This window comes from Bactrocera dorsalis, chromosome 5 (assembly GCF_023373825.1).
Source record: "Bactrocera dorsalis isolate Fly_Bdor chromosome 5, ASM2337382v1, whole genome shotgun sequence".
Taxonomy (NCBI): domain Eukaryota; kingdom Metazoa; phylum Arthropoda; class Insecta; order Diptera; family Tephritidae; genus Bactrocera; species Bactrocera dorsalis.
This window is the reverse complement of record NC_064307.1, coordinates 11,225,800-11,236,922: the sequence shown is the minus strand read 5'-3', so window position 1 is coordinate 11,236,922 and position 11,123 is coordinate 11,225,800. Positions and strand designations below refer to the sequence as shown.

Below are 11,123 nucleotides of genomic sequence, written 5' to 3'. Positions count from 1 at the left end.
CTTCCAATTATAGTGCGACAAAACGCGTGCGCGCTATAAATTGACTCTTAAGTAAACGCATTGCATTGCAGGCGATTAGTTTAAAGTAAAAATGCACAAGTGCGTAAATAAATAATACAAACATAAATATAAAAATATAAATATTATTTGAAGGAGTGTGAAAAGTAAACAAAGCGAAAAATTCAATACTTTCTTATAATTAGAGAAAATAATTCGTTTTATTTACAAAATTTAATTAACTAAAAATTCAATTTTTAATCCAGAATCTGATCTTTTAATCATAAAATATAAATCGCTCGAATGTGTAAGCTTGCAATGAAAATGATAAAGTAGAGCTCAAACTATTATAACACAAGTTCTACAATGTCAAAAACAAATTTTTTTCTTTTAATAGTAAACTTGAAATTAACATTTTTATTTATTTAATGTTTCGCATTTTATACGCCGATTTATATCTTTTTTGATAGTGCTTCCTTAGAATAAGATTAGTTTACTATTTCTTACGTTTTTTTTAATTTATTTAATTTCTTTAATTTTTTTTTTGTTGTTTGGTTCTAATTTGAAATAATAATTCACATCTATATTTTGTTAACAAACAGCTTTGACACGCCAGCAGGCGGGCTAAGGCTTACCTTACTATCATGCCACAGATGTCGCTGTCAAATCAAGTCATAATTAAGCTGCCAGTATAAAAAAAAATTTTGTTACTTGCATATTATTTCCAGCAAGTCCTATCTACCGAAATTACAATAAACTAAACAAATGAAATTAAAACATACACACCTTGCAACTTATAAGCCCTGGAAATATGAAAATTTGGGTTAAATTTGTCATTTCCAACCTAAGAAACTCAAAGAATCATTAAGCACTGGTCGCGCTCATGGTCAATGAACGAGTCAATTAATCGACAGTTGGCTTGAACAGTAATTTATAATGCTTAAATTTAAATCTAGTTATAGAAAAGAAGATGTGCGAGGAAAGCGAAAACCTGATTTATTTCGCATTCTTAAAATAGCTAATGCCAATAATTCCATTGGAACAAAAGCATTCACATCTGGCATCACTTCTTATTTGTTATCATGCAACCCTTTTGTTATTGTGTAAATAAATCAAAAATAATAAAATCTTAAATATTGAATTAAAGCTATTTTTCATTATTTCATATAAAATATACGTGAATAAGCAATAAAAATAGTGTTAATAGTTAAAAAAAAAGTATATAGTATAAATGTGAGACTCAGTATAAGCTTAGAACTAGCACACCAAAAATTGTTAAATCTAGGAACTTTGGTAACAAATTTGTTGGAAACTGTAATCCTGCGGCAGAAAAAGACAATTTTGCCAAAACATATTAACCCCAAATTAGGGTCCTGGGGGCGATATATTAACAGCTTAAAATTGGTATAATCCATAATATGTTTACATAGTGAAATTGTAAAAAATATAAATCTCAAAGCTTTATTAAGTTTGTTTAACTAATAATTTTAATAAACACTTTAGTGATAATATGAATGCAGTTATCGCGCTCTGCCACTTCTGCGAGGCACATGGCCCTAGTGCTATATTTTGTACGCAAACATTGCGAGATACAAAACTTGAAGAACTGCAGCTAAATCAACAACATGTAGAAAATAAACTTTGTTCTGCATGCAATTCCCTAGGACAAACCAATGGCATGTACAGCAAAGATAATGAAAGTGGCGCTACTTTTTTAAGCACACAGACAGCTGCATTGCCGGATGTACAATTGCTGATTAAACAGGCAGCTGTGCGAAGCCTCAGCTGTGAAATTAATTCCAACAAAGACGGGGGTTTTGTATTCTTTGGCGACTCTTCAAGGGGACATGTATTAAGTCACACATTTCAAGTTAATGATTTACAGGTAAATATTTCATTGTAATATACGTATATTTTTCATAAAAACTACTTTTGGATTTATAGGCACGCGGATTCTATCAACTCTTCTCGATAATTGTTCTTATGAAGGATAAGTACTTTCTCCTAAACACAAAACCCTTTCTAGCAGAACACCTGCGCAAAATATCCGCCGACATACAAGCATCTGCTAAGAAAATTAACGATGAAACAAAGGAACTGCCGCGTCAACGGCGCCTATCCAGTGCCCAAGTTTTGGTACAGACGCCACGCTCTTTAGTAGAATTAACTGGAGAAGAGAATATTTTTGCATTCTTACATTCACATTTTTCGTGGATATTGTTGGCCAGCTCACGATTCCTTACGGAACATGTAACTTTCGGCAATTTGCCGTGGTTACCACCACAAAGCAGTGACCGTCCACCGCAACAGCGTTTGACCTATAACATAACACTGCCAATGTTACAAAAGTACGAGGAAACAATTAATGATCCGGAGCGTGAAGAGTTTTATTCACTAAGACATGTGAAGGAAGTCGTGCGACGAGAATTCAACACAATCGTTTACTGTGCTTTAACTGGCATAAAAGTATATAAAATATAATAATATAAAATAAATAATATTTCTTTTTAATTTACAGATAATTGTTCGCGGTAGCTCAGATCGCACGTTAAATTTCATGTTGTGTTTGAAAAAACTACTTCCAGAACCAATGCACAATCTCATGCGTATTGATGCCCAGCATCAGCATTCTATTAGTTCTGATTATAAAATAATCTCTGTGTCAAACGAAATAGCAGTGCCTATGGCATGTAGCTCTGTGTATCGTGTAGACTTTTTGGAAGATTCTGCTGATGGTCAGAAAGTTTGTGTAAAATGGCCAGGGGAATTGCCAAGAAAATGTATTTTAAATCAAAATATTTTACATGTTGACATTTATATTACTATAGCTCTTATTTTGCAGGCCCCGACTTGATGGTAAAATTAATGAAGGCAGTGGACGAGAAACGTTTTACACCGCTGGTATTAAATAAGCAAACAAGAGTTTTAATGGAAGAGTGGAAAAAGTTCGTACATTCGCATTGTTGCATTAACAATCAGCACTTAACATTGAATTATTTTTTTTGTTTTTTGCCTTATAGCAAAGTCATATGTCTAAATCAGGCAAAATCGTCCAATGGTCAAGCGAAACTAAGAAAAGTTTTAGGCGTGCAACCTCAGGACCAGCCGCTTATAAATTATTGGAGTGGACATTTGCAATAAGATCGCATGTATATAAATGTAGAAACTTGCGATAAATAAACATCGGTGTAAAGCGCACACGACTATATCAAAGCAATAATAAGAATTAAAGCTCATATATATAACATTACACTTTAAGTCAATTTGATATCTTATACAAAATTTGCGAATATACTTTACAAAGTAATAATGGTTGTAATTTTAATAATCTCCGATAATAAATTCAGTACTTTTTTAGCACAAAATGGTTTAACTTGGTGTGTTTGGATATATTCTAATTTGTTGGTACATAGGTGTCCCCAATTATTTAACTGTAACTGTCATTCCTCAAACCACGAACTAAACAAATGTACACGTTAATGAATTTTTTGGATTTACTTTTACGCGAACAATATTTTTAATTGGCTGAGCACTTTTTATGAAAACACACATATTTTACTTTGAAAAAACATTAAAGTAATTAATTTTTTATTTGTATTACTGATACAGCGCAGGATGTCATGCACTCTAAATGTATAACCATTGTCACAAACAAGAATTGCGTGGTTGTACACAATCTAATAACTAACGTAGAAACGTGCAAAATCGATTGTTTACTTCTTGTAACCGCAGCTGGAACGACGACCACGAGCACGCTCAAATTTGCGACCCTTTGATCGGACATATGGTCGGGTGTGAGAGTGGGGCACACCAGGAGCCTTGCCGAAGTGCTTGCAGGCTGTGCGTGCTGTACGTTTACCTTGCAACAGCAATGTATTCTTTCCAGTTGGCGATTTAAGTGCCAATTGATCGAAAGTCAATACTTTACCACCAGCCTTAATGATACGCTCGCGAGCTGTTTGTGAGACATGTAAAGCACAAATCGTCATTTTAGGTACTTTCAAAAGACGAATGTCATTGGTAATGCTACCAACAACAACAATGGTAGCTTCGGGTTGATCCGCTTTCTTGAAGAAACGGCTGACACGCTGCAACGACATTGGTGGGCGGTTAATTCTGCTCATAAACAGACGCTTCAACACGATGCGATTGAACTTCTTGTTGGTACGACGCTGCAGGAAGCGGTACAGCTATAGAGGAATAAAAATATGATGGTTACTTTAATATGATTACAATACCATAGAGTCCAAACAGTTTAACTAACGACACGTACAACACTTTATTTATGTATTATGGTAGAATACTCGTACGTATAGTTAATTATACAGTCAATTAATTGGTTAAATACTTACCTTAACAAGAAGACGCAAGTAAACATCTTGAGATTTGGGCTCAGTTCTACGAACTTTGCGATCGTATTTGTGGCTGATATCGATACCCTGAAATGGTGCACAGAAAATACTTTCATTACATTTTGCCGTTTTTTAAATTCTGTGAGTTTTCAATACATCGTATAGTTGCAAAATTAGAATAAACAACGATGTTTGAAAATAAATAATTATTGGAAAAATTTGGTTTAGGTCTTACCATTGTGGTGACCGGAAAAAGAAAGAGACAAGCGACAAAAAAGTAGTGTAATTGGTAATACTGGCTTATTTTTGACAGTTGTCAATTTGACACTTCCCATGCTTTGTTTAATGAACACTAAAAAATAACAAAGCTGTTGTATTACCATTTGCAACCCTGCGGAAAAAATTATTTCGCTTAATATTCAAAACTTTTAAAGGAAACACCTTTATTGGATATAATGTATTAAGTTTATTTATTGAATTTGTTTAGTTATATGTTTTACTTATATAAACGAGTAAAATTAAGATGTTTATGCTATCACTGGATATGGTCTAAACTTTCCTCTTTTTCATAATTTTCATGAATAATACCATACCTGAAATTTGAATAAATTAGAACAAATAAATACAGCAAACCTAATGATTTAACATACCAATAAATACTGTAATAACGAACGCAAACATCAGCCACATCCAACATTTCCATGCATTCCGTGAATGTTCAGCTAATTTTTCCGTTTCTTTATTCAATGAATTAATGTTGCGATCAGCCATATTTGTAGATCTTGAAGCTATTTCAGTATCCTTCTTTATTATCCGATTTGCAGTCTCTGTCTGCTCTTTCAGATTTCGCGTTAGCGACAGCATATGCTCAGTAATTTTTTCTTGAGCTTCATTATAATATTTAACCGCTTCATTCATGTTATCATTTGTTACGTTATCATCTGGTTTTCGTCGGCGAAGTGAATCTTCTGTGGATAATACAAAAATACGAGTACTATACTAAGAATGTTCAACACTTTTACCAATTTTGAACCTACCATTTAGTAACTCTTTTCGTATATCTGCATAATGTTTCGAACTTTGGAGTTGCTGCATTTCTTTTATTGCATCCTCACCCGCTTCATATGCAGGGCGTAGTTTAGATCGTAGGCTCTTTACAGGTGGTGGACTATCTATGTAATTCGTAAGAATCTTCAAAGCCTGTAGTCGTTTTGTATAATCTTCAATTTTCATATTACTACTTAAACTGAAAAGGTAATGCAATTATCATAATGTTCAATCCAATAACTATTGCACTAACTCGTCAAATTCCTTGAGTTCCTCTATCATTGTATCCAAAGATTTTATAAACTTTTTCAAACGCCAATAATTTGCTTCGTCCTTTGATAGCTCTTCGCAATTGGTCAGAAGTGTTCTAATATTTACATTTAGTTTAGTAGCCATAATATAAAACTTTTGCACATAAAAACACGTATAAACAATTAATAGAAAACTGAAACGTCATATAGGCAGTGCACTCTATTGACAGTTATTATCAACAGAGTTGTCCATTTCCTTTTAATATGTCCAAAAAGTGTGTAATATCATGCAAAAAATTATTAAATAATAATGTGATTTCTATTACGTTAAAACAGTAGAACAGTAGAAAAGCTAAATTTGTTTACATTCTCTAATTTTATATTTAATAATTTCATAAATAGTACAATTTACTAGAAACAAGTTACTCTCTCTACATGTCAGACTGAACATACTGCGCTACAGATTGCATTGCTGAACGCGTATTCACTACATAAAAATCATAATTGAAGGAAAATTTGCGGAAAAGTGAACTAAACGCACAATCACACAACAAAGGAGAAAAAATTATAAATTCCAATCAGTTTTTGATAAAAAACTATTACCAATCCGCACAGAAAAAAGCATTTAGTTAATTAATTGTTTCACTACCGTCTATTATATCGATTTCGTGTGGGATAATCTCAGTTCCCCGCCAGTAGCAAAATGCAAGCAATTAAGTGCGTCGTGGTAGGCGATGGTGCGGTGGGTAAGACTTGCTTACTTATCAGCTACACAACAAATGCCTTTCCTGGTGAATATATCCCCACTGTGTTCGATAATTACTCGGCAAATGTAATGGTTGATGCCAAACCCATTAATCTTGGACTTTGGGATACTGCCGGACAGGAAGATTACGATCGGCTACGTCCATTATCCTATCCACAAACTGATGTTTTTCTTATCTGCTTTTCTTTGGTGAATCCAGCGTCATTTGAGAATGTGCGTGCTAAGTGGTATCCGGAAGTGCGTCATCATTGCCCTAACACGCCCATTATATTGGTGGGTACTAAATTGGACTTGCGCGACGATAAAAACACTATTGAGAAACTGCGTGACAAAAAACTTGCACCTATAACTTATCCTCAAGGATTATCTATGGCCAAAGAAATTGGTGCTGTCAAATATTTGGAATGTTCGGCACTCACGCAAAAAGGTTTAAAAACAGTATTTGATGAAGCCATACGCTCCGTCCTTTGTCCAGTGCTGCAGCCCAAATCGAAACGTAAATGTACGTTACTCTAATTTGCCGCTACATCAAGCCGTGCGTCGCATAGTGGACGTCGGAAACCGAGCGACAGCCAAAATAATTGAAGTTTAATCGGGAAAACGCCCATCGCATGTAAACAATTTAATCGAAAACAAAGAGAAAAATCAAAATAACCAAAAATAAATTAATATAATACATTTGAAACGTTTGGAGCGATATACAGCCGTTCGTGTTGTGATGAATGCGTAATGTAACATCGTCTATTAAAAACTATTGCTCCCAACAAAATCCCACAGACAGCCGAGTTTTTGATGTTAAATGTTGTCAATATCGTCTATAAAATTTCTTTACTAATCTTAAATAGAAAAGCTATTGCTTGTGCTTGTACAAATGACAGATCGAACAGACATTTGTTTCCAAATAATGCCATATATCTATCTTGGCGTCAATGCACAATCGGAGCGAATGACTAATTGCATTAATTTTATTATTTAGGCTATAATTGCGGGAGCTAAATAAATAATCGCGATAGTGACTATTCTCTTAGAAATAGTCAAATAGCAGTTTCATATACTAAGGATGAAAAAGGAAATATGTATAGTTTATATTACCATTTTTTCTTGAATATTTGTGAAAATTATCTCAACATTTTTCGTGCTTATTTAGTATTATGTGTAACTTTTGTTGCTTCATTGAAAATAAATTTAAATTCTCTTTTCTTGAACATTGATTTAAAACTAAAAGTTTTGATGTCAGTTAAAAAATAAAAACGCAAAGGCTATAATCCAATTGCTCTGGAATACGTAGAATAGATATTGGTTACAAACAATGAAAACGATTAATCTTTTATATTATAAAAGTGCTTTTTTAATTAAAATTATATAAAATAAAATGTGTAAATCAAAAATTAATGGATTGAACAGTGTTAGAAAGGAAATTAAACCAAAACAGAAAATGATTCATGAATAACTAAAAACATATGTATGTAATTGAATTCAAAATGGAAATGTGTTAGTACAGTTCATATAGAATAATAGGCATTCATGTTTATCTACTAATAGTTGCCGTAAACCAAATGTTAGCCAACTAACCAAAAATGAACTACGATTGAAAAATGATGAAAGTTTATAGAACTCACATGCGGATATACAAAACTAATAAAATGTTTGCAAATTGTATGTATAATCTATTGTAGTTGTATTTAATACCAAAATATATATGCAGATGCTCATATGGTATCAGAAAATCACAAGTGGTTGAATTTCCATGCTTGTGTACAATTTGTAATGCGTTTAAATAATTATGTATTTCTATGCGTAAGTTTAAGTACGAATCATCGATACATATTCAGACAACTAACTATATACATGCAGATAAGTAAATCTTATGATTACTACAACTGAAAAATTAATTGAAGTTAGTTTCATTACATATTGATGGAATTAATAATACTAATTGAATGTGTGTCTCTGATAAAAAATAAATAAATTAAAAATTCGTAAAATAACTTTAATAGTTTTATTTAATAATGAGAATGATTATGATTATATTTATAAAAGGTTATACTTGAGTTACAAATTGCAGTCGGTCGAAGTTTTATGTTTCCCTGATAACGCTATAACGGTCATCCTGTGAACGCGCTGCGCTGGTTAAATATCACAATATACATGTAGTATATATGCTTCCATATTTATGTTTGTGATATAATGCTAAGAAATTGTGTTTAATGCCTTGTGCCGTTGTAGGAGAGTGTCAGTTCGTATTCATTCAGCAAAGTAAATCTAAACAAAAAAGTCTAAAAATAAAATCTACGTAGATATTAATAAGACGAAAAAAAAAAAAATAAATTGAAGCGTATTAATATATGTATGTACAATTGTATGTATGTATATATGCAATAATTTTTCTGTTTGCATTTACAGGCAGATTCATACGTATGTATGTACATATATGTATGTAACTAACGCCTCTTTCTGTATTTTGATCTTTATTATTTTTTACTGCATATTTCTACGTAACTATGTATAACATATGATGACATATTTGTATGTACATACATACGTATGAATAAAAATTCATAAGCACAAAATTGATACAAATACAGTACTATATACATACATACATATTTATGTACATAGAGGAAGTTAAATAATATGAGACACATTTGCTTATCTCAACCCCATTAGACCATCGCGACAACTATGTGATTGTTCTGGAACTGTTTGCGTGGCTTTATTCCAGTAATTTTTGTTTGTAGGATTTCTAAATTTCATACATATGTAGTAGTCGGCACACAAAATATTGCTGACCTTTGCAGTACAATAAAATATGTATATGTTTATCTCTTGGTATAAAAAAATTGTATAATAAAAAACAAACTTTTCATAGTTGTATTTGGCATTTATTACAAGAATTATTAAACTTGTGAAGCCAAATGCTCATTCTTAAATATTCATATAAATATTTGAATTATACACTTTTTCAAAGCATCTTTACACTAAATATGTAAATGTTAGAAGAAATTATAGTACATCTAATGAACATTTTTGGCACATTTAAGTAACATAAAGTAATTTGGAGTCCAGCGGGTTTAAACGTATATTAATAGTTTGTGCCGGTTAAACTTATAATTTATGTTAATGAGTTTAGATTATTACGAGTTACAAAAGGCAAGTGTTAACATATGAAAACTTGTATACTAATATAGTACTACTATTAGGTATTAAACATTGATTCTTTCAATTCGAGATAGATAATTTGTTCCTTGCGACATTAAGAATTCTCAAAAATATTTAATTTAGAATTCATCATGACGCGCTAACGCCTCGCCAAAATCAGTCGCTTGAGAACCAACGAACACGTCATATTTTTCCAAAATTTCTTCCTTAGTTAGTTTTTCATCATCATCAGTATCCGCCTCAAATACCAGATGTTTTGCTTCACTCTCGGCGTGATCAAAATCTTTCGGTACGATCCAAGTGCGTACCTCCTCACGGTCCAAAAAGCCATCACCATTTATATCACGAAATTTAGCAAAACCCTCCCTTTCACTTTTAACCCATTCAGGTTCTTCATCGTTTGGTTCAGAATTACGGTACATGTCGGCAATGTATTCATCTACACTAATTTTCCCATCTCCGTCGGTATCAATGTCCTCAATTGTTTCCGTTAGTACTACATCTTTCATGGTGGGGTGATCTTCTGGATGTAAAAATGCGGTGAACTCTTCACGTGTTAGTTTATCGTCTAAGTCTTTATCAGCAACTCCCCAACGCCGACGATCTCGTTTTAGCAAGCGTTTGAACGACATGCTATGTTCATCGTTCTCAATTTCTTCTTTGTCCATGGTATCCAAAAAGCCATAAACATTATCCCGGTAAACCTCCCAGCTGATTGTATCATTGTTGTCTGGATTATGCATTTTCCACGTACGGTTAACATCTTCGTCTATGTAACGACGTTGTGTATATTCAATCCATCGTTTGAGCTCCGAAAGTGTTACAAATCCATCCTTGTCATCATCAATTCGATCAACGATGAGTCCTAAACGTCGTTTACTCTCTTCCGGCGGTAGTTGATCAAATGATTTTGCTTCATCTTCACCCAAGAAGGCTTCATGATCATACTGTTTGTTGTGATGACCACCTTCAAAATGTTTCTCACCATCTGAATCATGATCTAATGGACTGTGTGGTATGTCACCATCAATATTTTCCTCATCATCTGGTTTGGGAATACCATATGCCAAGAAAACTACATTTAAAAGTAGAAGCAGAGCAAATGATAAACGAAGCACCACCATCCTTATATCAATCCCGATGTCTTATCAGAAAACTTGTATTATTATTAAATAATGTGTAAGAAGTTTCTCCGCGAAGAAAACTATTAGAATCAACAAGCGTTGCGATAATAATGCAATATGTTTTTAATTGCTTTTTATTAAATCAATTTTGGTCAACGGATACGTGTACTTAGAGAACAGTGTTGTTCGTTTCTAAATGTGTAAAACATCCCTTTTATAACTAGTATAATTTTAGAAAAATATTTGTATTTTTACAATTAAAGTAAGATAACTTGTTGGAAAAGGGGTAATTTTTTGTAATTATTATTAAACAAGTTCTAGTTCTAAAATTAAAAATAGTGGTTCCGTTTATCGAAATATCTTAATCGTACAAACTTGTTTTTTGCAACCTTGCAACATTTTTCTTACCCATATGGGAATTACTACA

The 11,123-nt window shown here is 32.6% G+C and overlaps 5 protein-coding genes across 6 annotated transcripts; 2 read left to right on the top strand and 3 right to left on the bottom strand.

The window, feature by feature from the left end:
- The first annotated feature begins 1,066 nt into the window (after positions 1–1,066).
- Positions 1,067–3,370, top strand: LOC105231446 (folliculin). 2 transcript variants are annotated; one of them, XM_049457445.1, is made up of 6 exons: positions 1,067–1,401; positions 1,501–1,882; positions 1,942–2,463; positions 2,516–2,777; positions 2,840–2,942; positions 3,018–3,370. In XM_049457445.1, exons 2-6 carry the CDS (start codon positions 1,508–1,510, stop codon positions 3,136–3,138), a joined length of 1,383 nt encoding a protein of 460 aa, XP_049313402.1. In that variant the 5' UTR covers positions 1,067–1,401; positions 1,501–1,507; the 3' UTR covers positions 3,139–3,370. The 2 variants fall into 2 exon arrangements, with proteins under 2 accessions (XP_049313402.1, XP_019847723.2); XM_019992164.3 differs by having other exon boundaries at positions 1,067–1,434.
- A 180-nt stretch (positions 3,371–3,550) lies between these two features.
- LOC105231447 (60S ribosomal protein L18) lies at positions 3,551–4,633 on the bottom strand. The gene is made up of 3 exons (XM_011212753.4): positions 4,585–4,633; positions 4,350–4,436; positions 3,551–4,187 (listed from the first exon to the last, which is right to left on the bottom strand). The coding sequence occupies exons 1-3, from the start codon at positions 4,585–4,587 to the stop codon at positions 3,711–3,713; spliced, it is 567 nt and encodes a 188-aa protein (XP_011211055.1). The 5' UTR covers positions 4,588–4,633; the 3' UTR covers positions 3,551–3,710.
- A 158-nt stretch (positions 4,634–4,791) lies between these two features.
- Positions 4,792–5,868, bottom strand: LOC105231443 (vesicle transport protein USE1). Its single transcript, XM_011212748.4, has 4 exons — positions 5,650–5,868; positions 5,387–5,595; positions 5,000–5,317; positions 4,792–4,942 (listed from the first exon to the last, which is right to left on the bottom strand). Exons 1-4 carry the CDS (start codon positions 5,790–5,792, stop codon positions 4,899–4,901), a joined length of 714 nt encoding a protein of 237 aa, XP_011211050.2. The 5' UTR covers positions 5,793–5,868; the 3' UTR covers positions 4,792–4,898.
- Positions 5,869–5,884: 16 nt separating this feature from the next.
- Positions 5,885–8,401, top strand: LOC105231445 (ras-related protein Rac1). Its single transcript, XM_011212750.4, has one exon. It carries the CDS (start codon positions 6,351–6,353, stop codon positions 6,927–6,929), a length of 579 nt encoding a protein of 192 aa, XP_011211052.1. The 5' UTR covers positions 5,885–6,350; the 3' UTR covers positions 6,930–8,401.
- Positions 8,402–9,273: 872 nt separating this feature from the next.
- On the bottom strand, positions 9,274–10,885 carry LOC105231442 (calumenin-B). The gene has a single exon (XM_011212747.4). The coding sequence runs from the start codon at positions 10,694–10,696 to the stop codon at positions 9,692–9,694; it is 1,005 nt and encodes a 334-aa protein (XP_011211049.1). The 5' UTR covers positions 10,697–10,885; the 3' UTR covers positions 9,274–9,691.
- Between the last annotated feature and the right edge of the window lie 238 nt (positions 10,886–11,123).

What these genes read in the sequence shown, in the direction of transcription:
- LOC105231446 (XM_049457445.1), top strand. Translation starts at nt 1,508, where the DNA reads ATGAATGCAGTTATCGCGCTCTGCCACTTCTGCGAGGCACATGGCCCT. An exon ending in AGGGGAATTGCCAAGAAAAT is followed by an intron (nt 2,778 to 2,839) that starts GTATTTTAAATC and finishes CTTATTTTGCAG; the next exon opens with GCCCCGACTTGATGGTAAAA. An exon ending in TTAATGGAAGAGTGGAAAAA is followed by an intron (nt 2,943 to 3,017) that starts GTTCGTACATTC and finishes TTTGCCTTATAG; the next exon opens with CAAAGTCATATGTCTAAATC.
- LOC105231447 (XM_011212753.4), bottom strand. An exon ending in ACTTGCGTCTTCTTGTTAAG is followed by an intron (nt 4,188 to 4,349) that starts GTAAGTATTTAA and finishes ATTCCTCTATAG; the next exon opens with CTGTACCGCTTCCTGCAGCG.
- LOC105231443 (XM_011212748.4), bottom strand. Translation starts at nt 5,792, where the DNA reads ATGGCTACTAAACTAAATGTAAATATTAGAACACTTCTGACCAATTGC. An exon ending in GAACTCAAGGAATTTGACGA is followed by an intron (nt 5,596 to 5,649) that starts GTTAGTGCAATA and finishes TTACCTTTTCAG; the next exon opens with TTTAAGTAGTAATATGAAAA. An exon ending in CGTTATTACAGTATTTATTG is followed by an intron (nt 4,943 to 4,999) that starts GTATGTTAAATC and finishes TTCAAATTTCAG; the next exon opens with GTATGGTATTATTCATGAAA.
- LOC105231445 (XM_011212750.4), top strand. Translation starts at nt 6,351, where the DNA reads ATGCAAGCAATTAAGTGCGTCGTGGTAGGCGATGGTGCGGTGGGTAAG.
- LOC105231442 (XM_011212747.4), bottom strand. Translation starts at nt 10,696, where the DNA reads ATGGTGGTGCTTCGTTTATCATTTGCTCTGCTTCTACTTTTAAATGTA.